This window comes from Scatophagus argus, chromosome 5, assembly GCF_020382885.2.
Source record: "Scatophagus argus isolate fScaArg1 chromosome 5, fScaArg1.pri, whole genome shotgun sequence".
Classification (NCBI taxonomy): Eukaryota; Metazoa; Chordata; class Actinopteri; family Scatophagidae; genus Scatophagus; species Scatophagus argus.
The window spans coordinates 3,846,008-3,872,192 of NC_058497.1; the positions used below are offsets into that span (position 1 = coordinate 3,846,008).

The 26,185-nt window shown below is 40.0% G+C and overlaps 1 protein-coding gene across 5 annotated transcripts in view; it reads left to right on the top strand.

The window, feature by feature from the left end:
* The window catches only part of usp2a (ubiquitin specific peptidase 2a), a 41,694-nt gene extending 16,443 nt beyond the window's left edge, over window positions 1-25,251 (top strand). For 2 of the 5 annotated variants that reach the window (XM_046388432.1, XM_046388433.1), the window contains exons 4-14: window positions 18,421-18,471; window positions 19,524-19,647; window positions 19,957-20,068; window positions 20,175-20,285; window positions 20,921-20,985; window positions 21,179-21,282; window positions 21,566-21,646; window positions 21,873-21,951; window positions 22,870-22,974; window positions 23,091-23,211; window positions 23,874-25,251. In XM_046388432.1, coding sequence (XP_046244388.1) covers window positions 18,421-18,471; window positions 19,524-19,647; window positions 19,957-20,068; window positions 20,175-20,285; window positions 20,921-20,985; window positions 21,179-21,282; window positions 21,566-21,646; window positions 21,873-21,951; window positions 22,870-22,974; window positions 23,091-23,211; window positions 23,874-23,958 — 1,038 coding nt within the window. In that variant the 3' untranslated portion in view covers window positions 23,959-25,251. Of the gene's footprint in view, window positions 1-7,643; window positions 8,188-18,420; window positions 18,472-19,523; window positions 19,648-19,956; window positions 20,069-20,174; window positions 20,286-20,920; window positions 20,986-21,178; window positions 21,283-21,565; window positions 21,647-21,872; window positions 21,952-22,869; window positions 22,975-23,090; window positions 23,212-23,873 lie in introns of those variants that run through there. The other 3 variants (XM_046388435.1, XM_046388436.1, XM_046388434.1) reach the window with 3 other exon arrangements.
* Window positions 25,252-26,185: the final 934 nt, after the last annotated feature.

Genomic DNA, 26,185 nt, shown 5'->3' on the forward strand with positions numbered 1-26,185 from the left:
GATAGAAGTAGTCCTGCTGAACATTTTGATAGTTGAAGCAAGACGACGCAACGTTGCTAACCAGCAATTTCTGTGACCCATAATTATGGGATCATGGTTAATTTAGTTTAACTGAAGGACAAGTAGGGAAGAAGACGTATCCAGGTCCTTGAAATGACTCAGTTATTTATTTTCTACAGGAATATCTGTCTAAGGCTTGCTAACATTAGCCACCACAATCTACTGGTCATACCAGACCAAGTCTGGCTGTGTCAGCAGTTGCATTTTAGTGCTTATAAATTAGCCTTTTTATCTGTAAGAGGAAGAGTGTGTATTATCTGGGTAAATAATTACATAATCTAACTTTAATAGGTTAGCTGATTCATTTAGAATATATTGTCAATTTGTTAATTGAGGAATCATTTTATCATAATTATTTTATAGGTAGTTATGTGCCTGACTACTTTTTTGTTCAGGAGCAGTTGCCAGGCAACCAGCAGAGACTGGCAAATTGTTTTTGCTCTTCTGTTTTTGTACAACTTGTACAACAAACAATGTATCATGTTAATTAGTGAGCTTTAAATCTGACCAACCACTGGCTTCAGCTTTATATTTAGTATACAGATATGAGAGCAAAATCATCTCATCAAACTCTTGGAGAGTTCAAAAGTGTGTAAGCATGTTATACAAAAAATGTCTAATAATGACTATTCCTTTAAGTGAAAATGACTCAACTTATTTGATTATTGGAAATTATTTCGTACATTTTATAAACTAAGCAATGATCGCATCAATCAGATCAGTATATTTTAAATAGAGAGAATAAACATCAGCTACAACCCAAACTTGATTTGTATTATGTACTATGTAAACATAGTTTGTTTGAAAATTATTTAATTCTGTTTTTGTTTATGTTTTATACAGAACCCAACTTATTTGATTATTTTCTTGAATTAACAAAAATATCCATCACAAGTTGTCTAATATGTCTAAAAATATCTTAATTTGTCCAACTAGCAGTTCAAAACCCAAAATTATCCCATTTACTGTTATACAAGAGGAAAGAATAATACACTTTTGACAAGCTAAAGCTAGAGAATTTTCAAAGTTTTGCTTTAGAAGTTCTTTTTCATTTGCATGTAATTATTTATTTTGACTACAGCTTTTTTTCAGATGTGTCAGAAACCTTTTGATGTGGAGCAATTACAAATGAAGTCGTCACAACAGAGTTAGAGCAGTAATTGATATTAGCTACTTCTTTGTTCTTTGTGAAAATAAGGATTATAGAACTTAATTTTTCAATATAACAAAATTGTCAATTTATGATATTGGTGTTCAAGATTCAAGGATTCAAGGAACTTTATTGTCATACCAGCTCACATTCACATGTTTATGGTACGAAATTAGGACTCAGGTCCCGGGAGCAGTAAGTGACTATAAAATATAAAAATATAAAAATATAAAAATATAAAGTACGAATAGAATATAAGCTAAACAGAAAGAAAATAGAATATAAAAGAATATAAAAATAAACATTTAAATAAGCTAAACCTTAAATAAGAAGCCGGTTTTAACATATAGCAGTCTAAGTATGCATGTGCAAGTGTGTGAAGTATTACTGAAATTTCAATAGATATTTGATTCCCAATTCAGTTCACTATGCTGTGTTTTGAAATGTCTCTTTATGTCCCTGTGCCACTTCTTACTATTAATATTGGTAATTATATGGTTATTTTATTACAATACAGTGTAACAGATGTTGAAATAATGACATAGCTGCAACAAATTTCCAGCTAACATAATATGATCAGCAGAGGTAAATACTGCATGAACTTTGAAATGGCTTTCTATAAACACTGCCTCTACTACAGATAGGTGAGCAAATTCTATTGCTCAACCCAAACAACCCTAACCTCAGAGCTGCTCCCTGTTTACAGTAGGGTTTACAGTGCTACAGAATGACTGGAGAACAACCTCAGGAAATACTAAGTCTCTGTTATGGTTAATTCATATTACAAAATTGTTGTAATATGAATGTTTAAAGTCACTTATGCTGTTGTTGAAGGGTGTCTTGAAATAGCACTGGCAAATCAAGGTAAACTCTGTCCAAGCTTACAACATGAGAATAGCAGCTGCTGATGTCTCATGGTCTCATTCATTCTGTTCCATGTTTTTGAGTTAGGCAAGCTGGTAAACATGACTGTTGTTTTCCATGTTTCTCGTGCATAATGTTCAAGTCAGGCCAGTACACCTATAAGGAAAAACTCATAATAAGGGCCAGTTTTGTTTTATTTCGTTAAGGATAAAAATGGGTGAAAAGTTAGCAAATGGAATATAGGAAGTGCAAGATATAGCAGGAGGATGTCTTCAAGCAATAGTTCTCAACTGCAAGTAATCACATGAAGAAACGAGAAGAATATAGAACAAACAAATGAAAAGACAGACATTTTAGAGAGATTTATGCTACTTTTTTGATTTTATTCAATCTGTAAAGGTCCATTTAGATAATAAGAAGAGACAAACTACTATAAGAGAAATATCAAGATTCTATGATTGGCGTACAGTGACTAATTGGAGAAACTGAAGTCACAACACTCACTTAGCATAGGGTTTACAGTTACGCTTTACCAACAAAGCTTAGAAGAAAGCAGTTTACTACAGCTTGTATTTTATTTATTTATTTTTAGTCCTGGCCATTGTTTCTGGCAGCAAATGAATTGCAGTGATCTCAGAATCACTAAAAATAGGTCTAAAAGTGTGACACACATGAGCTTTGCAGTGATCATACAAGCTGTAAACAAACTCTCAGGTTATTCAGACTTGGAAGACAGGAGTAAAATTATTACCCAAGTTTGCCTTAGTTGTGCAATGATGTATTGCCAATATTACAGGTTCATTCACATTCACTTCTACTTAAAAATAAAGTAGTTTGGGTAATCTGACTAAACTGTTGGGTTGTTTACAGCCTGCCCGAATGTGGTTTCAAGCTCAGTCCTTGTTTATTACTGTCCAAAGTTGTCTTCTAACCTGAGACAGTGTCACCGTTCTGTGGAAGGACTGACAACCTTTTGCTCTCATTTTAGCGTCTATAAACAAACAGCCAGTGTAAGGCCAGCGTGGCATGCCTGAGTGAAAGTGGTCTTGATTTTGCTCCAAATTATTCTGCTCAGGCTTTGTGTCTAGACTTTCTGTTGAGTCAACAGTATTTTTAGACTGTCCGACTCTCAGTTCACCACCTTGGTCAGACAGCTTACGGTTTGATGGAAAAAAAAAACAGTCTGATGCCATTTGGAGCTTTATTTTGTTCTCTGGCAAATGAGGGCCAATACTTTAGTAGTTCAGTTATGAGTCTGCTTGAGGATTTGTGGGTCAGTGTGTGGCATGTCTATCAGGACAACGATTTTATTATTATGTTAAAGCTGTTGTCAGTTCAATAGTAGTATCAACACTGGACTTCATCAAAACAGGGTTTCTTAATATTTTCTCTGCCTGTCACTATCAATTTTAACTGTCCTTTTTACAATAAGGAGCAATAAGGCTTCCAAGTCAGTAATGTTATCCATCTGCCCATTTTCTAGCTATTTATCCAGGTCACAGTGGCAACAGGATGTGCAGCAGGCCACATGCCTTTTTTACCATCCCTCTTCTGCAGGTCTCTAAACACATCTATGCTAGCTAGGAAGATGACATTTACTGTGTGGTCGTTTGCATTGACTGTGGATGAAGATAGATGACAAGACAGCTCCCCAAAAGTGAGGCCATAACATCTTGATTGTCGCCTGATGGCTGGCTCCAGTACAAATCATTAACCTTTCCCCCTCGATATTAGCACTTGGAACATGGGCCAAACCAAGAATTCAAAGTGCATGTCAAATAAATTTTTCTCAAAGATAGTTTTTGTACTTTTAGGTAGTTCTTATCTTGCTCAAGTTTTTGATATAAAAAAGGGGGTGAAACACCATGCGCTTGTATCCAAGATATTTAGATTTCTTTTTTTTGTACAGTGAAAAGAGATGGAGGCATGTCATCCATCTTTATGTGTGAGTGGTTACTTGTGCTTGGTAGAGCTCATTATCAGTCGTCTAAACCATCTGAAGGAATGACTCTAATACAGCGGCTGAATCAGGAGTTTCTCTGAAATTGCAAAAATCACCCACTTGTGCTTAGTGAGTCTTATCTCATTTTCTCAAGGGTTGATAAAGGTTTACCAATCAATCAAGAGCTTTGCATTATGGGTCAACTGTCCCTCCACCATCATAGTCTGATATAATGGTTGCATTACAGCATGAGAGGCCAATCACACCTAGATTTTGTTTTCTTTGGTCCCAGGCCTCATAGAAGCACTGAGTGTTCAAGTTCATTCTTAACAGTGGAAATAGTAGTTCTTGGTGGGAATTTGCTCAGTTGTTATCAACTTACTCAAGTATTGAACTCTGGTCATTATTTCAGACTGTGAGCTGTGCTTCCCCAGGAGGATTAGGAGAGTTGAAGGGGTCGTAAGTCAGTCACGTTGTGACTTACACATCCCAAGACTATAACATATATCATTCTTCTCAAGGTAGCGTGGGCCCTACCTTGAGTCAGACTTTGACTTTGAATACCCATCATTTAGACCCACACACACTAATAATGAGCCCAAACACTAATAGCTAGTTGATTTTGCTAGCTTAATAATTTTGTAGCCAACTTCAGACCTTATCTGATTCTCACATCAAAGACTGCACAGAAGACTTCATTCTGCTCTCGAACAGTAACACAGAAGGCTTCATTCTGTTCTTTAACTCTCCCACACACACTCTCCCGCATACTACGAATGAAGTGATGTCAGCATTTAGCATCAGTGCTAGCACGTTAAAGAATGCTCTGTACCTTGCAGAAATGCAGAATGGGGGCCCAGATCTGCCTTTAACAACAATGAATTATTCAGTTGCCCTCCAAAGGAATCTGTTGTACATTGGTTAAATTTAAACACTTGAATGAAGAGACGGTCAGTCTAATGTGCCTAATTTAGCTTAGGGAATAGATGAGCCATCCCTAGGTAATTGTACTGAAGCTTCTCCTAGATAACACTATTCAGAGACTGCTTTTGTCCCATTTTTATACCAGACCGCTTAGCTCTTTGCATCAGATCTCAGAAAACAAACACTGACTCTTTGCCCCATTCTCTCATGTTGTAGTTTTCCACCTTAAGGATTTACACATTCAGACATACACAGACACATGTTTAGCCTGGTGATGGAATGTGCTCTTTGCACTATTTGTTGTGTACACACACTTGTGCCCATGTCGTGAGATTGCTGCTGGGGACACGCTGCACTTTTTTCTCTCTACACATTCATTCAGCTAAGATCACCCACACTGACTCTAAATCTGCTGTGCCTTTCAGTACAGAAGCATGCTTGTTGCATCAACATAGTCAGTAGCTGAGAAGGACAGCTCTCCCCAAAATCAAAACACGCATTGTTCATCTTACATGTAGTGCTATTTAATATATCCATCTGGATTGTTTTGGTGTGAGCTGTAGAGGTTTGGAGATATCAGCTATAGAGATGTCTGCCTTCTCTCCTGTATAATGGAACTTCCAGAAATCATGACTGTGTAACTTAAGACAACCTACAGACCTTGTTGTGATCAGTCTCATGTTAGAACTATTTTCCTTCCTTTGAACTACACCATATAGCTGCGCATGACAAAGCGTCCACCTGCTCAGGGACGAGAAGTACACAAATGACAGGGCGGAGTGTTGACATTAATGACGTCCCCCTCAGCTGAGCTGTAATGTTAGCTAGTTTAGTTACTACAGATGTTTCCCATAAAACAAGGTCTGTGGATTATCTTGAGTAAATGGGTCAATATTTTGGGAAAGAGACACTGATATATAATGGAACAATTTAATATAATGGAACTATTCATCTAAGAATCAACTACTGACCATGTTGATGCAACATTTATTTCTGTACTGTCTGAACTGTCCCTTTAACGGTAAAGGAAATAAAGGGCTGACTTTCATGACATGACACGCATTTTGGTGTCCTGGAACTACACTGCCCATAGGCTGGTGGCAAGGAACAGCACATTCTGTTGTCTTTGTTAGTTAGTTGCATCAGTATGGAAACTTCTGTTTCCAATGGCCCAAATGGCCCAAGCATTCAGTCTCAGACCAGTGTCATCAAAACCTTCAGCAGTGTCATCAGGTGCTTTCAGTTAACAGCCTTGTGTAACCACCAGCAGTACAATAATATGCTACATCTAATATTTAGGATTTTATTTTTAACTGTCCAAAATGTTGAAATATAACCCTCATATTAACAGCACATCAACATGTGCTTCTCGCTCAGCTGGATTCGGTCTCACTTTTTTGTATCAGCTGACCATGGTCATGGACTTAGTATACATTCAAACACTCATACAGGACCTGCATGTTTTTCAAATTTTGTTTCATGGTGCTTTAGCAATCAACGAGCTGTACTTAGAGCTTGCTTATTGCTAGAGAAGGATGAGCTTGTTCTAACACTAAGAGCAAAACATTGTAAACAAGTTATTGTTGTTAAGTTATTGTTATTGTTAGTTATTGTTGGGCCCCTTAAAGGCAAAACTTTTTTAGTTGTCACCGCTGGTGCTATTTTTTTATTTAGTATTGTCTGTTAAGCATTATTTCATATCTCTTCAGCTATTATTCTATCATTGATTGCTTATTATTCCTTATTACCAATTCCATGGTAAACCATTGAAAAACATGGAAAGCTGCTTCATTGTTAATATTTTTAGATGTAAAATGGATCAAGTGACAAACAATTATCACAAAATCTCTGGAGGTCAGCTTTACGAAGCATTTCAGTTTCTTTCAGCTGTGTTCCATAACGCACTGAGTTTTTAAATAAGCTACTATGTTCTAACAACTTTACCATATTAATGAAAAAGGTGATATGTGAAGGTGATATTCACAACTTGTTTTGGCTGTCCCCAAATGGCCAGAAATCCATGAGAGCATATTTAACGTACCTATTTGGAATCCATATCTTGAAATAATGCATAGGCTGAATCCTATTTGATTTTCCCAAAGACCCTGCATGAAGGACCTCTGTCGTTGATACGATCTGTTGACAAATGTAATTGTCAGCAGTTGACAAACTGCCTGCACTTGCGTAATTCTGGTGAAATCTAGAATAGCAGCAGTCATTCTTCCTCATCCCCTTATTGTGACAAAGTGTGGCTAATTACTACTAAATCCCTGTTGTTTGAATGGCTGGTGATTCACCGGAACCTCATTAAAGACCCGTTTAGGACTGCAAGGACTAATTATAGACCCACAGTGTCAGCCTGTAGTAGATGCACATCCATTTTGTCACATTTACACAGTGTGCCACTCATGCTGCTACTTTCTGGCTGCTACATTTTATATAGTAGAATGTGCTGTGGCATATAATCCATGGAGAGATGATATAGGTTTGTTTTCTGTCATCATCATTATGGAGATGAGTAGTCTCCTTGGACCACAGCATTAGTCCTTCAGATTGCTACAGCAGCCTGGAGAAGGATGGACTCTGACGTAGACAGCACGGCTGGAGGCGGTCGCTGACGTTTGTTGTAGGCCGACTTTTACCCGAGTCAAAGGGGGCGGGCCTCAAGTCCTGAAAGACGGAGTGGGATCAACGCATTATATATGTATGCATATATATATTAGACCCGCTCAGTGACTGGAGACGCGCGTTGCTTACACCTGCGTATAATGATACAGCAGCCAGTAGCTCCTTTGTCGTTTTTTATTCGTTTTACCTGTAGTTCATCGCACCGTTTTGGGATATTTGAGTAATTTATCTGCGTAAAGGGAAAGCGACAGGTCCTCCGTACGGTGTGATTTGTGAGGTCGGTGCCGTTATCTGAATGAATGAATGACAGCAGACAGGGAGCCTATCAGAAGCGTAGTGAAACATTTAATTCGCGTTCCCACAACGGAAAACTGCTCAACAGCCAAAGAGCAGGAGCGCTCCAAAAACCTCCGCTGTCGTCTGAATAACTCGCACCGGTCGTCGGCTTCACTCCTCCGCCAGCATGCCGAGCATGCGACAGTCCTACACGGTAACCGTACCCGAGGAACCGCCGGCCGCTGCTTTCCCGTTTCTGAAGCAGGAGATGCGGAGAAAAGGCAGCATGTCTGGCTCGGTGCTGGTCTCAACTTTCGTGGGGCTTCTCATAAATCAAGCCAAGGTAAGAGATGGAGCCCGGTGCGTTCCGTTATCTCCATAGAAATATTAGGGTATTAACGTGTTTATATCGCATTATTAGTTTCTTATCAACAAAACTCATATAGCGCTCATTAAGAGACAGTTGTCCGGCATCAGTTATAAAATGGGGCATGTGGAATACACTAACTAGCAGTCGTTCATATTGTGAAATTGGTTCGTGTCTGGTATCCACTATCCTCTGTCACCAAAACAGTCACGGTGGGTGGTCACGAGCAGCGTGAACGTACATAGGCTACAGTAGAGACAAAATAAATAAATATATGAAAGTGTCGTTTTAAGTGTCGTGCTGACCTTATTGAAAGCTCATTATACAGTTCGACAGCTACACTTCAGTTCTACAGGGTAAACGTTTGTAAGAAGACGAGTTGGAACTACGGTTCACAGATTTAGTAGGAGATGTAACGGTTCCCTTCCAGGCACAAATGTAAGCTTTTGGAACCACAAAGAGGACACAGATGCTTATTTCACTGACAACGTTACGTCTCTTGTCAAAGATGATGTCAGTTTAACGTTGAAGTGAGTCATTTGCAGAGGTAAGCCGCGCTTTTAAGCCGCTGTACTCCGCTGTGCCAGGATCAGTCGGCCTGCACTGGCAGGTCACTGGTTATATAACCGCCGTTTAATCCGCCTCATACACTACAGCTGCTCTTACTATACTGCTCTTATGTATCCCACTGTAGACCTATAATGGAAGCAAATAAAGAAATTGCTCATTCTGACAGGACTTTCTTTATGCACTACATTAACTAGAATATGAATATTGCCTCCAGCTGTTTCCATATGGACACAGCTACATATACACTCAAATGTAGGTCTGAGTACAGAGTGTACAGAGAATCGCTGGGTTTAAGCCAGTCCAGACTTTAAGCAAAGGAATTACAATAGTGTTCTTACATGAAAGTTGTTATGGAAGTTTTGTGCTTATTTAAATTGGTTTACTTATTACAGTCTTTGAGTTCAAATATCTACTCAAGTAAATGATTAACTAAAATCTAGTCACTACATGTGTTGGACAGTGATTTGCTAATATCTTATAAACAAATCTTTGCAGTAAACCAATATATTGTCCTGAAGTGTGTGCTGATGGGGACAGAAATGGGTCCAGCATTTAGCACATAGCCCCGCTGATGATAAGAGACAGTTCAATTCTGATTTGTCTTCTTTGTATTGACATTGTCCCTGCTGTCCACACCTCATGTAGAGAAATGGAGGTTAAAGTTAAACATGCGTTGTGGGGCAAAGTGAGATTTACAAGCCTACTTGTCAGCTCTATTTGTAATATGAGAAGATGAAACTTTTAGTTTGTGTCTTGCTGCTGCCACTGTGTGTGTGTGTGTGTGTGTGTGTGTGTGTGTGTGTGTGTATGTGTGTGTGTGTGTTTGTATATGAGTGTATGTTCCCAAGCTACAGCATGGAGTGGGGCTGCTGTGTGCCAGCTTCTGTTATGTAATGAGAAATCACATTAGAATACACTTTAGTGCTGGCCAGGCCTTGTGGCTTGGCACGCTTTCTGTTTTGTTGTCACCGTCCACCTGCTCTTCCTGTCCTGTCCTGTCCTGTCCTTTTCCCTTCATTCTTGCCTATTATCTGTCCTCTACTCCTCCCTCCCTACAGAGCTCTTCATGTATGGCAAAGAAAGGTGCTCTGGCTTTCTTTTTTGTGAGTGCATATGTGAATTTGTGAACTTACATTAGTGTGTGTGTGTGTGTGTGTGTGGTTATCTGTGATCATACACGTGTTTCTGCTCAGCAGGCTTACAGCACACCTGCACTAACAGCTGTAAGGTTAAAGGTTGCTTTCTGCAGCAGCTTTCTAACTGCTCGTCTGCAGTTTCTCCTGTTAAAGCTAGTGTTTAATGATGAAATGATTAGGAGATCAACGGAACATCGTTTACCAACAATTTTAATAATTGATTAATCATTTAGTGGAATTTGGACTACAGACTTTTACTTAAATCAAACTCACATTGAAAATTATTCAGCCTAGTTGATTAAAAAAGAAATTTGAAAATTTCTCTCTTGGCTCTGGGAGCTTGTGATGAGCATAATTTTTTATATATTTTAATATGAAAAAATTGATTTATGAGAATAATCCTTAACTTGTATTTGGAAGAATGTCTATTGCCTACGCTAAAATCCCTATCATAAAGATTTACTGCTCTTAATATTATGTGTTATTGTAATACATATGTCGTCCTACAATTTAAGTTTTGCTCATTCACTTATGTATTCATTCTTGTTTGTAATTTGTTCTTATAACAAACCATTCAAAGGTGTTTTCAGAGATGTAAATCCATATAGATTTTTTTTTATGCCGAAGACATGTACCAGCAGTGAAAACCGGAGTGTAGCACATTGGCATTTACTTCAGTGGGAATAAGTTGGCAGTAGATCTCTGACATGAGGATATTGTGTGGTATTTTTACACAGTTTTGATGTGTAGGCCCTTTGTTACACATTAGTTATTTTCTGTCTACTTGTCAAAGCCTATTGTGCGATCTTTCTGTGTGCTATGTTGAGATGTGAAGCCCAGGCTTCAGCACATGAGTGAGTCTTTTACCAGTGAAGGGGATTTTTTTTTTTTCTGGTAGACAAACGCATACCAGTGGAGAAGTGTGAAGATGAACAGAACTGTTACATAAGACATACAGTGTCTTGCTTCATGGCCACATGTTCTCAAGCTGTTATCTATACAGTGCTGCATATCAAGATGATACCGTGGTGAGCGAGGAAGCTGCGTGGAGAGTGTCTTCTCACAGTCTTTGACCCATTGAAATTCAACTAAGGTGCTACTTCATAAGATCAGAGGCTATATTTATTTGTATTTCTGAGAAAGACACCCATTCTTCCCAGTAAGACGATCTTACTGTTTACTTGTTTGCCTCTAAACGTGTGAGAGTGTGTGTGAGAGAGCTGAGCTGTGGCCCCATGTCAACCAGCACTGGCTCCGCAAGCTCTGATGACTGATTTCATTCCTCTGTGAGCTTTTCAGAAGAGAGAGAAATAAATAGTCTCTCTACCCAGTGCCAGCCCACAGTGTGTGTCAGTGCACTCACACACACAAGCTAGTGTGTCACCTCTTCTCACATGTGAGAAAGTCGACAGCAGTCAACAAGGTAACTCATAGAGAGTGAGACAGAGATTGTTTATGATGGTCTGCCAAATAGAGAGACAGGTCAGAACAGACTGTTCTGCTGCTCACTCTCACGCTGGTATGCCAGCCAATCAGCAGTTGGTGTTCTGCGCTGCCAGGTGGACCCAGGCATCCTGCTGCTGGTAGTGTGAAGTTTAGTTTACAACCCCAGAGACACAAACAGAGCAGGGAGGGGGTAAAATGGCATTTGCATTGCTTTAGGGATATTATTAGAACGCTGCCAATAGAACAATTAGATATGAATCATCCGCATTGAGTTTTGATCAATTCACATTTCTATTTTTGTTTCATTGGAAAGTTTTAGTGTCTAATGATGGTTGAAAAGCTACTTCAGAGGCGTTTTAAACTTCTTCAGGACTCTCAAAATTGTTTTAAAATTGAGAATGGAATGAAGTTATATAGGGTTGGACTATATGGATTGTTGAATATACTGTGGGACGATACAGATATGTCTGTAAACGTCTATGAATATGAATAAGGCTTTTGCCGCACCACATATTACCGTGTTCATAGCACCTCTATCTCTTTAATGTCTGCCAGCGTGGGCAGTGTTGTAAATCAAAGGACAGAACTGCTTTATGGATTTTTTTTAATGATGTTTGGATTAAAGTGATGAGATACCTGCTTTATCAGGTATTTCAAAAAATCTTACTCTAAGTTATTATTCTGTCCATAAGCAATTTCTAAATTGGGTTACCGCAAATGTAATTTAGATTAGTCTGCCTATAAAATGCATATATCATATAAAACACAACGACCAGTTTAGAGATGCCAGTTAGCCTAACCTGCATGTCTAGTTTAAATCTGGATAGCAGATGGTACGGAGATCGTCACAGTGCTCCTGTGCACTCATTTATAGTTTGGAATTAGCTCCCTTCTGGGATTTCATTAGGCTATATCATTTGTTCTCTGAGCCTGTTATTTTCATCTTCAGACCCCACAAGGTTTAGCTTACGAAGGAAGTGCTGCTGTAACGTTTGTGTGTTGCAGGTTGTTTAAAGTTTAAAACGTTGGGACGTATGTTCACGTCGCTACACTTCAGAGACTCTAGCAACAAATACGTTTAAAAATTAATAATACATCCTTGAGGTCTAACAAATTATGTTGAATACATTTCTGTCTTCCTAAAACTTTTGCAAAGCGAATTTTTGAGTATTTTAACTTTTGCATTGTTTATATCCATGTCAGCAGTCATCCTCTTTCCCTCCTTTGTTGCTGCGTTGCTGTGTTTGCTGCCTGCTGCCAATCAGGGGAAATAGCATGAACCTGGCTGCAGGACTTTGAATCTGTCTTTTCTCTGTGTTTCCACAATACAAACAAAATGGAGACCCACTCCTAAAAATATTGCCCCATCGCACTACTAATACCTTTAATACTGCAGAAAGGACAATAAATTGGAGCTTCTAAGTCATAAATGATGTTCACCTCAGCTTTACATGGTTACTAATGAACATGTTGATGACTAATGATTTCTCCAAGGCCATTAATGTGGAGACAGTTTGAAATGAAAAAAATAGCTTTAACAGTATATATGCATGAACACAATGAATTCATAACTCCCACATGGTTATTTCCTTAAGACAAGGATGTAGCCTTAAAAGCTTTCCGTCAGTTGAGCCCGTCCTTTTGACGTCACCTTTTGATCAGTATCAGCTGATGTGATAAAGATAAGCATGTCAGACATTTGTTACGCTTTGCATTCCTTAAATTAAGCCTGATGTAAACACAGAATGCGTGCTAGACAGGTTAATCTCTCTGCTGGGTGCCAGAGTTCAGAGTCTGTCCAAGAAGCAAAAATGCAGATTCTCTATCTTTATACAGTTTGTTGTTGTCCTCTTTGAAGTCACCCTAGAAAGGCATAATGAGGGATTATTCATTTCTTCCAGCCTCCTCACCTTGCTTTGACCCATTTCCTCTGCTCTGACATCACCCTCCATCTCTCAGTCCCACATCTTTGACTTAATCAAGCACAGTGGATGGGTAGATTTTACTCCCACCAAGCTGGGAACCCGCCAAAGGGACATGTGTCTTATTCTCGGCTTTAGGAAGCAGTTCATTGTAGCCAGGAGAATGCTTCTTAATGTGGTCTCACTGCACCGCGCTTTCTAGCCTCAAAGGAGTAGGGTTTCAGAAGTAGCTCGCTACTTGTCGATGCTGCTTCTGACATTTATGAATAGAGCGTTTTTGCAAAGTTATCCCCCTGGGCTACCTCTTTTGTGTGCAGTCCACTCACATGGAACGACCGGGAATATATACAGTGAATGTATGATTCCCCCGTGTGACTGTTGGCTTGATTCATCCCCTCTCTTCAGTTCTCCGTCCGTTCATCTCATCTTCCACAAAATAGAAAATGATTTTGTGGCACACAATGATTCTTCTCTCTGCTATAATCTGACAACAGCAAGTAAAAATTAGATGAAATGATTAATGAATGTGTCATGTACTATAGCTATTAGATCATCTTATTATGTTATTAAATCCCCCAGAGGGGTGCATGGAATTTGAATTCATTGGCTGATAAGTGATCCATGATGAGTGGTAAACTGAATTTGCTGTGGGTTCCACTGAGTTGATTTTGGTTTTTTGGGATGGTTTTTTTAGCCATGATCCTCATTGTTTTTTAACAGTCAAACAAAAATCTTAAATAATAAAATAATTAAAGATTATTGAACAGTCTAATTTGATATTGAGACATTAAACATATATATCTCCTTTTTGTACAGTGATTTTAGAATTTGATGTGCTACAGTGGGGAAGTAGCCAGATGTAGAAAGGCGAGAAAAATGATGAGAATTCATCCTTGGAGCATGTGACACTGCAGTCACGGGATCCGAACTGTAAGAAAACCTTCACAACAGCACTGGTGCTAGGGAGTTAACAGGAATATTTATTTAGACCGCCTCTTGTGCTGTTAATGTTTAAGATGTATGTTTTCTTAGTGTTACTGGTTAAAACTATGAAGAGCCTTTGGAACATGTAGTGTGGAATGTAAAGATCCTATCTTTGATATTTCTCAATCAGTATCCATAAATAAAGTTCAAATACAGAAAAGAAACATCCTCAGATATTATTTATCAGGACTAAATAGTTTTGGCAGAATATACTGTGCTCACCTATAACCCTCATTGCTAATCATAAGAAACTCACTGAGAAGAGATTTGAGTCATCTGTTGATTGCAAAACAAACGCTTACCTTCCTTTTAATATCACTGCCCTTCTTCTGACTTGAATATATGTGCATCATTCCTTAGTCACCTATTTTAGTCTTTAATTGTTTTTGGGTTTTTTTGTTTTTTTTTTTCAGTCATACTTTGCGACACAAACACACACTCGCACAGCCTATACAGAAGACTCACAGCAGAATTTGCATGACGGAATTACCCGTCATTATCATCATGCTACAGGCTGGGATCGTGGTTAGAGCCAGCGCTTCACAGATCATTACACACACATACACACATTAAAGAATCCTGTTTGACACACCGCTTTAGCAATGAGGACTTAATGACTTGCATTATAATTCAATTTTACACAGTGTCAAATGCATAGCACTGGTAGGATTAAGTAAGACAGAAATCTGTTCATTTATACACAACACATTGCCATTTTACAAATAATGTCATTTCTTAAATTTGGTCTCATTAACTCCCAGTTTAAACAGTGTTCATCCCAGACCATTGCTATTTGATGTATTAGAATTCATCAGTATCCTCATGATCAAACCCCTCCAGTGTGGCATGGGAGATTTTCCCAGTTTATAAAAGCTACAATAAAAAACAGCTTGGCTCTACCCTAAGGAGGTGCTAACTCACCAAAAATAACATCATTAGGGCTTTTAGTGGAGAGTTGGTGTGCCCCATAACGCAAGTGCTGCCTTTAAACGAGAGTAAAATCTTCACAAACTGAATCAACTTTTTGTGAACGTGGGATGATGCTCTCAGTCTAAAAGTCACATCTGCGCCAAGTCATTCACTCCCGGCTCCTCACACTCTAAACTCCCTCACACACTGAGTCACACACACACATACACACACACACACTCCGTGCTTGGCCCTTGTCATTGTGATGTCACTATGTCCTTTCCATCTCACAAAAAATAAGAATAGCGTTGCTACGGAGACAGAGTCTGGATGTTATTTCATCATCATGACGTCTTCCAGGCTGGCACAAGGATCAGCCAATCGCAACTGGACAAGCAAGCGTTATTAAAAGCAAAGCTGCTATTTTTGGGACTGGCTGTGGCATTACTCAGCAGAGTGCAGCAAAGTCAGACGTACACATTCCAGCAGATTGTTATATGCCTGGGTGTGTGTGCGTGCGTGCGTGTGTGTGCCTGTCTGAGTGTGTGTTATGAAATACCATTTGAGGTGACCAGAGAGGATTTGTCCTGCACGCTGTCATTGGGGACTCATCACCGCGTTAGCATAGCTGCACACACAACAGGGAGTGTGTGTGTGTATATTTATGTTCTATGGCTAATAAAATGTTCCAATCACTGAAGTAGAATTTATAAAAAAGTAGGATTTAGATAAGCCATAGTTAATTAAACAGTAGATTTTTCCCCCCTGTATGCTGTGCTGACTCTCTCCCTGCTGAATAAGAGACAGATGGCAGAGGTTGTTTATATAATACTAAAAAGCCTTTCTGTATCAGTACTCATAACTAGATAAGCTGCAGGCTCATGTTAGTGATGAACAAAAGAACATGCATCCAATTATGTGTACCTCCAGGAGGCCAGTAGCAGGTCTCAGGACAGGACTACTCACTTTGATTTCAGCGTCCTTTCTCTGAACCTGCAATGCATCTGCAATGACAGAAAATCACTTGACAACTGCAACATTTTGGCAATGTGTTTGTGGATTGTTTTCGTGCTGATGCACAGCAGGTTGAGGATACTGTTCAGAAAATTTCCCCAGCACAGTCTCATGACACCTTCTGAGACTGTTGGATGCCTCTCACAGTGGTGCGATGACGGAGGGCTACTCCTTTGGGTCAGTGAGGTCATGGACAGTACAGACTGTGGCCACTCCTGCATTGTATGATGATGAACCTGTGTGGCCTGTTGACCAGTGGAGGTTGTCAGGTCACACACAGGGCGTGTTGTGATCTGCATCCAGCCTCTCTAGCACGTATCGTAGATGATATTTTATTGTATTGTATTATTTGTATTGTTCTGTTGTATTGTATTAAGAAAGGTTAAACACAGTAGAGTTTGTAGTTTATAAGTGATTGACTTGTTTGATTAAAAATTGGTTTCATGCTCAGAACCACTATCACAATTTTGTACTTTCAGTGTCTTTTCCCTAAGCAGGGCTTTAACAATCACCCTTTAAAAGCCATATCCCCTCAGTGTGTGAACTCTTCAGTGACTGTAGCTTTTGTGCGGTCTTGGATTGGGACAGTTTTCGTGGTGTTCCTGATACACAGCTTTCTCAGTGAATGTGGCCCAGCTTCACCACAGGTGAGGCTAACAGGGGTCAGGTAGATTTCAGTTGCCGGTGAGATCAGGTGACTGGTGTTAAGCTGCTGGCCCTGCAGCATTGCTCTCTGCCTAAAAAATACAAGCTCAAGTTTACCACACTGTTGGTTTCTCTGCTGGGCCACTGGTCAGCCTGTCTTTTTGTCTACATAAAATTGAAGCTCATCTTTTGTTGTTGCTGTACACATACTGTATTATGACACAGCGATCATTTCACATGCAGGCGGGATTGGCAGAGGAGCAGTTTGATCTTGAAATAGCTTGTCAAATATCACAATTACAGAAACAAAATGGAGCATAAAGTTGGTTCAGTGATGCTGGTGGACTGAGTTATGCGGGAAATGAATTGACTCTGGCATAGCTGGTGTTTTCTAAAGTGTAATTGTCCGCTGCCTCTGCTCCTTAGTCGAGGGCACAAATGCATTCCTTATCCACCCCCGTGTTCTGTGTTAGTTCTTCCTCTAGCTTCTCAATTATATAACCACTCAACTTATGTAATGAAAGTTAACAACAGCAAGTGATGACATAAGTTCTGCAACACATTTTGTACCATTTTAAGATTTTGAAATCATGATAACATGCCAACTGTTGCATTTCACAAGGATAAAATATGTGTATTTTATGGTTTGTTGCCCTGAGAATTTGCTACAAAAAAGCTACAATGGCGAAACTCCTTAAGGTGCAGCGATTCCGTGTTATCTGCTGTTGTTGATCAGATCTGTGCCATCTGGGAGTGATTACCAGGAGAGGAACTGACTGCGAGATAACAAAAACAAGTTCCTCTCCAAAGATAATACTAATCGAGAAAAGCCTCTTGTCTGTCATTCCTAAACAGACACAGCACACACAAAATGTAGATAGATCACATCTTTGTCACATGTTTTTGCCGATTCCCCACAGATATCATTACAGTACAGATCCAGCCTGCAGGAAAAACACAGTGCTGAATATGCATCTGTTGGTAGAACAACCAGTATCTATGAGAACGTCTTTCTTATATAGAACTATGACTGATGTTTTTGAATGTGGTTCTAACCCCCCCCCCCAGTAATCTGAAACGCAGTGTGTTGACTGTATGCTTTACAAATGATCAAGTTGCAACCACAAAACTGAAATCTTGTCAAATTTTCACTGCACATCCCATCAGTCATCTGGGTTTGTCAAGAGGCATTTTAGGAGATCGCTAATTAAAAGTGAAGCAGCTGCATGAATGAGACAGAGAGAGAGAATGTAATACTGATCAATTCAAGGTAAAACACTTCAGATAAAGGTTAAAGCTTTAATATCATTCATGCACATAAACATGAGCATAAAACCAAAGGGCATGCAATTTAAAAACAGTCACACGTGTTTTGTTTAACAAGGTATTCTTTAGGACATGAAATCTAATTTTCATTCTTCACATATCTTGCTCTGTTTATTTAAATATTTCCAGTGTTAAGGTAGCCATTTCTCTATTCCCGTTTGAAGGAAAAATTAGAAATCTAGCTGCCACAGAAGATGATTGTAAAGTAGATTTGTCTTGAAAATGTCATCATAAATATTATGTCTGTTGTCTTTCAGAATTCAAAGAGTGCCCAAGGCCTGGTGGGACTGAAGAACCTAGGAAACACTGTAAGTGCAGCAGCCATATGTTACATCTGTCTAGTGCCAGTAGTGACATCTTAGCCCTCACAGCAGAGGAAGAAGCTCCCTCCAAGCTCCCATAATCCAGTTGGTGTTCCACTGATATGATAGATGGCAGGTCTAGTCCACTCAAGTATGGTGATGGTCCAGCAGAGTGTCTGTCTACCAGGCAACAGGCAGAAAGACGACTCCTAAAATAAACGATACAGTGTGTGTGTGTGTGTGTGTGTGTGTATGTACACGGTAACCTAATGAGAGAGCCCTGAACTATGAACCGAGGAGGACTGGCTCTCACTTCCTCTCCCTGACCGGTCTGATCTCAGCAAACTGCACGTGTCTCGTGGACACGTGATGGGAGCCTTTAATACACAGTGCTGTCTTTGACAACATGTGTGTGATACTTGTTTATGCCCAGTAATTATACCAGGCCTCTTTGTCTTGTACACTTGAATTAATGAATTTAAGTGCAACATAATATATGTTTTAATATTAAATAGTATTATTTATTTGATATTTTCATTGCATGTTGTGCATGCAAGAACAAAAATGGTTTTAAGGGAGGTTTTGTGCAGTGAATTCTTGGAGTCATGATCTTACAATGAGGTTGCCAGGCAACCGTTGGCGAGTCATTTTTACTCTTTGACTGAGATGAGATGTCTCACAGGCTTTATGCTAAGCTAAGCTAACCATCTGATTTATGTTTGCTGTACAGACATGAGAGTGGTATCAATCTTCTCATCTAACTTTGTAAAAAATCCCAATTATACCTTTAACTTATGGATCAGTGCAAACCATTACGGCAACAAGTAGGTCAAATAATGTCAAGTATGGTTTATTTTTAACTAGGTTGTTGTAACACTAGTTAATTATGTTGTCTTTAAACAATGCAAATCATGTACATCCGAAGACAGACGTTTAATTTAGCCTGTGACCAACAACATGTTATAATCCTCCAAAATTCACAGTTCAGTTTTTCCATTTCTATAATTTGTATTTAATCTGCAAGGGAACCAAACTGTTTGTGATGTTTTTCCTCACAGTGTTTCATGAACAGTATCCTGCAGTGTCTCAGCAACACACACAGCCTGCGAGACTACTGCCTGCACAATTCGCACCGCAGAGACCTTAACAACAACAGCCGCACCAACACAGCCCTCATGGAAGGTGAGAGACGTGTCACACAGGCCCCCTAGAGTCCAAAACAAACACCTGTAACAGCTGCTCACAAGTAACACACTCCATCCCTCTTTACTTCTGAGCTAAATTTGGGTCTTTTAGAAGACAAGCTGGTTTGTTTTTTTGTAGGAGAGACACTGAGAATGTTTTACAAGATCTGACACAGAATTAACAAATGAGCTGGTACTTCGGTTCAGCGTTAACCTGAATACGTTGAAATATTTCATAAGTTAAACTTACAGTTGTAGAACTTGACTTGCCAGTGTGTGAGTAACTTGAGTGTTGCTGTTCTGATAGAATTTGCCAAGCTGATACAGACCATGTGGACGTCGTCCAGTAGTGAGGCGGTCAGCCCGTCCGAATTCAAAACTCAGATCCAGAGATACGCTCCCAGATTTGTGGGCTACAAGTAAGCTGCCGTACATCTTTTCCTACCGTTTCTCATTGCTTCTCTCTGATATGACTGCATGAGTAACGGTAACATCAGCTAATGTGTCTGTGTCTGTGTCATGCAGCCAACAGGACGCTCAGGAGTTCCTGCGTTTCCTCCTGGACGGCCTGCACAACGAAGTGAACAGGGTCACCGTCAGGCCGAGAGGGACCGTGGAGGACTTTGACCACCTGCCGTGAGTAATCTGTTTGTGTGTGTGTGTGTGTACCTGATTCTGTACAGGTCAGTAACCACCTGAGTACCGAAGTAGATGGAAACACCCATAAATTCGGTGGAATTGCCAGTTTGATTTGTTTGATTGATGTTAGGAACTACAAATGGAATATCCAGAAGAAGGAACCACACTTTACTTAGTGGAGAAAAAGACATCAGGACCACTGACCAAAGCGACATAAAGCTGTATGACTGCATGCTACAGTTTCACCTCCTGTGTGAAGGTGTTGCCTCTCTGGGTCCCAGATCAGCTTAATGTTCCAATTCTTCTTGGATATAATTATCAGTTATCTAACCATAGCTTGTTTAACGGTCAGAGTTAATCTAGTTCAGCATTGCCCTCAAAATTCTGCCTAAATAGGAAAAACAGTGCTGATAAATGCTTGTTTTCCAGTTTGAAAATGTGTGTCAGGGTAGAAAGTGTCTTTTTAATCCCTTATTCCCGTATTCTGCCACCTATAATAAAGTAGCTCAGCTCCCTCAATAGTGCCTGTATTCTGCTATTACTCATTATATTATCAGCCCTCTTACTGAATCAGGGCAGCGCGTCCATTTTGAATCTAATCATCTTGTATCCAATCTGCGCTCCATGTTCAGGGATGAAGAGAAAGGAAAGAAGATGTGGAGTAAATACCTGGAGAGAGAAGACAGTAAGATAGTCGGTAAGTACAACGAAGTGAACAGGGTTACCGTCAGGCCGAGAGGCACCGTGGAGGCCTCTTTTTGACTTCGACCTATTTTGGAGTTGGCTCTTTTGAATCTTGAAAGGCACAATCGATATTCTCCATAGATATTCTATAGATATTCTCTTCATACTTTTCATGTTGATCCAGTCTTCTGGTCATCTCGTTTCAGACTTGTTTGTAGGGCAGCTGAAGAGCTCTCTGACCTGCAGCCACTGTGGTTTCTGCTCCACTGTCTTCGACCCCTTTTGGGATCTCTCGCTACCTATCGCCAAGGTTAGGACACACACACACACACACATACACACACACACAGGCACAGGGATGGTGGTCAACAGTTGGTGCAGTGGTGACTTTGTGTCTTCCTGTAGATATATTCTGCATAGTGATTTCAAGTTGTCTGAAGCGTTAATGATTATCCATCCACACCTTGTAACACAAGCTTTTCGTTTCCCTCCCTGTCTCTGTTTGTGCTTTGCTTTGTGTGTGTGTGTGTGCATATGTGTTGTGTGGTTTGCTTGTGTGCTGCTAATGTAAACGCATCTATGTTTATGCTCAGAAGGGCTATGGTGAGGTGAGTCTCATGGACTGCATGCGGCTCTTCACCAAAGAAGATGTCCTCGATGGGGATGAGAAGCCGGTAAGAAGCAATAGACAGTTTAGTAGAACTGCAGTATGTTTCATTTCATACTCTGGCTGATACACTGTTTTTTTGTTTTTTTTTGATCATTTTTCTCTAAAACTTTATTTAACTTTTTAGCAGTCCTTATTAAACATTTTAAAACCAGTAGCCATGTGATTGTAGTAGTAATCTCAGTAGATGTAGGTACGTGTACTTAATATTGTGCTGTGTTTCTTCTCTGTAGACGTGTTACAGGTGTAAAGCTAGGAGGAGATGCACTAAGAAGTTCACAGTACAGAAGTTCCCCAAGATCTTAGTGCTCCGTATCCTTCCCTCTCAACATCAGGGTCTGATGCTGATGTGTTGTGTTTCCATCCAGTATACTAGCTGGGCAGAGCTGCCAGGTCTGAAAAGTGGAGCTAATGCAGTACTACCTTAAACCTGCATTCTCTCTAAGGGCCAACAGGGATCCACTGCATTGGTTTGATTGAAAAGTCTGGATGTAAGCTGAATTTATGAGAAAATGAGCCTCTTTCTCACTTGATTTCTTATATCAGTAAACAGTTTTCTGGTGAGTTGAGGGTCTCAGACATTCGTTTCAAGTCAAAACAGCAGGATGTTAATTTCGTAAATTATGGTCCCATTCAGATAAAATAGAACATAAAGCAGGGAATGCTTTAGGGAGTAGGCTACCATGTGATTGACGGGTTGCTTCAACAGCATGTCCTCAGGCTCTCAGTCGGATCCAATCACTGCTGTAGTACACAATAATTGACTGTAGCTCAAGAATTACTCTCATAGTAATTCCTGAGCTACAGACTTGAGCTCTCATCGTAATTGCTATTACTATCAGATATGCTGGAGCCATGAAACAAGTGAGGCAGTGCGATTTTACATTGTTTTGCATTGGCATGTAACCACCACTAGATTTATCAGAGCTACGGCATAATAAGAGAAACAAACATTGTGTCTTTTGCAGACAGTTTGTGGAAATGTCCCATCATCACATACACATCCATATCCAGTAAAAACGATTCAGTAAGTGTTTATATGATGGCTTCTTGTTGCTGATTATGGAATAACTGTCCAGTGTAGCATGCTTGGCTGCAGCGATCGCTCATATCCACCGTTGACCAAATGTTTCTGATGTTTGAAGGTGTGAGGAAACCTTGTACACAGTATTGCTGAATGTATGTAAATACACACAGGGCAGTTGTTCCTTGACTCTCACTCCTGTCCAGACCTGAAACGCTTCTCTGAGGCACGAAGAACCAGCAAACTGTCCACCTTTGTTAACTTCCCCATGAAGGATCTCGACCTACGGGAGTTTGCCTCCGAAAACAGCAGTAAGTATAGACTGTGAGATTCATGTTTGTTTGTAACCAGTATGACATAATAATGAAGGAAGTGTCAGAGCAGTACTGTAAACACGTTAAGTTTGTTTTTACTTCTGTCCTTGTAGTAAATGCAGTGTACAACCTGTATGCAGTGTCCAACCACTCAGGCACCACTATGGGCGGCCACTACACGGCCTACTGTCGCAACCCCAACTCGGGAGAATGGTACACGTTTAATGACTCCAGGTAGGTTTGAACACCATGAAACAAGCGAGACACTAACACAAAGGTGTAACACACAGCTTGAAGAGCTTTTCATTGGTGATGCAGCTTGTTTCCAAGTTGATTTCCTGTTACTGATTGATAGTACTGATGATGCTGCTGCAGCAGGGCGATTTATTAGTCACCTCAATCTTACACTGACTAAACCATGTTGCTACTATACATATCACTATTTGAAAAACTGTTCCCACACGGCAAACAAACAGAGAATTTTAATTGAGCTTTTTATGATATACAATTTCCTAACTACGCTACATACTAGTTACATGTGCCAGTCACACTGCAGTGAGCGTAGCAGCAGGAGCAGCAGCACATAGTGGTGGAAGGTGCAGATAATCCTCTTCACCTCCTTTTTCTGCCCTGCTTCCTCATGAGCATCTAGTCGCTCCCTCTGGGCTTCTTCCTTCTTCGCTACAGTCATTCATAACGCATCACTCCACTGCCCTTTGTCATTCTTACTCAACCATATATTTACAGGTCTCTCATATCGCTCTTGTGTCCCGGCACAATACTGGAACAGCGCTTCAGGACATCACCACACACAACAGCTTACATGAGAGCTAAGTCAGGAGTTTCTTGGTCTTGTTCCTCACCGTGCTGCCTGTCTCCCCTCTCTGTCGTTCCAGAGTAACGCCAATGTCCTCCAGCCAAGTGCGCAGCAGCGACGCCTACGTCTTGTTCTACGAGCTGTCTTCCTCCTCACGGATGTGAAGCCTCCTGGAGGACGGCGGGCCGCAGCAGCACTCTGACTGATGGACAGACGGATGAAAAATATGTGTGTGTTGGTGGAGCTGCGCCACACACACACACACACACAGACACAGACGCACACAACAGCACACGCCTCCACCAGCCTGGAGGCTGCTGCTCTCCACAGAGAGAGCTGGAGAGGGGAACATTCTGGAAACCACAGGAATCTGATCAACCAGCCCTGCTCTCTTTCCCTCACTGTCTTTACTCTTGTGTCTTGGAGGTGTGTGTGTGTGTGTGTGTTTACTCTGTGTGTGTGTGTGAGTGTACAAGGCTGACACAGGGCAATAATCCAATTTGACCGACCAACCGGTGAATCCGTCTCCATCTCAGAAGTCCCTCTCTATGCACTGCAAACCGAACTCTCATCCTGACTGCGCCTTCGCTTCTTTCTCTTTAACTCTTGATCTTCTCGTTTGCCTCAAACCATTAAAACTGACTTATTGCAATTTTTTGACTTTTTTTCTGCTTTGAATTCATGTTGTTTTTATGCTGTTTTTTTGTTTTGTTTTTTTTCTGGGTGTGGGGTTATTACTCCAGTACCATGAGCATCACCACCACCACTATGGACTGTGGATAAATTGTGCTTAGTGTGTGACTGTAACAGGACTGGTCATGTTACATGGAGCTTACAGCCCACCGGCCTGCTTGGTTTTCCTGGCTTTCCCTGCCACTGCACTACAACACTCCCATGTCTTTGTCAGCATTGTTTTCACCTTCTTTCTTTATCTAAAGGTGGATGGGAGGCCGGTGGCACTGTGAGCATAACATGTTTCAGAGGACAACCCTCTACCGTGTTTTTATTTCATTTGTTTCTCCCACGTGTGGCTGCTACTGATGTTTTCAAAGTGCTGTGAATGAATGAATGGTCAGTCCAGTACAGATCTGCTAAGCGTTAATAGTGTAGACGATAATAATGGTAACAATCCTCATTGTCAGCATGAGGTCTTTTCTTCCTCTCTTGTTTCATGCCATTGAACAACACGGAAAGAATGTTTTAAAGAAAAAAAACACACACTATATCTGTATATTTTTATATCCTAATGCAATATAGAGAATGTACTATTCAATGGTGCTGCAAATGACCCATAACTGTTTTCAGTTGGTTTATTTCCCAGGTTTCAAGAGAGAAAAAAAAGTGATTATTTATGCTTACAGGTGAAAATGTGATGAGTCACACTTTTTAACAGTGGCAGTCAAAGACATGAGTACATAAATATATATATATACATATGAATAAAAGTTAACAAAACAGTGGTTTTACTCAGAGTCTTTTATCATAACTGTTTCTTATAAACCCCCAACTTTATCTTTTGGGTGGAGATTTTAGTTGGTTTGTATTTATTTTCTCATTGCCTTTCTATATTGCCAGCTGGAAATACAGAATATTAAAAGAAAACAAATATTTTACTAACCCAGGTAATAAAAACAAAAATTAAATTGACATTTTATATAGGGCAAAAAATGTCCTAGGAGAAGACAGAAGGAGAATGTTATTAGGCCAAGTAGTTTACATGAGTGAATGATGCATGAGATAAGCATCACTGGGGCCATGACAGGACTACATCCCTTTATAATTTATGGTGTAGGAGCTTAAGTGCATGTGTCATTTGCTCCGTCCTACAGAATCCTGGTATTTTTAAATACATTCTGTATGTCATATGAAGTTCCACCAACCCCACCTCACAACTTAATGTTAGTGCACTGTTAAATCACTAGAGTATTTCATTTAAGGATAGTTTCACTGTTTTCCAAGCCGTAAAACAACATGTCTGCTGTTCTGCAGATACACAATGAAAACAGGAAAACACAAAGAGACAGTTTTGTACTAAAAACACAAACACTGGATGATATCTTCTGGTTCTGACTGAGTGCATTGTACATTTTATTAGATTATATATAAGAAATAAGGATTGTGGATTTTGTAAGCCATCACTTACACTGGAGACACTTGAGCATGGTCCAGTTAGAACAGGAGGATTTATTTAGCAAAAAAAATCTTTGGGGGAAGCACTGAATACTCGCAATATTAAGGAATTGTTTGCACTGTAAATATCCCTGCTTAATATGAATAAGAAATATCATAGCTCTCTAAAAGTATAATGCAAATGTTTGGCCTGTAGAAATTCATACGCGTGTGTTTCTGTTTGAAAATATGCTTTGGTCGGAAAATTTCTTTGTAATGAAC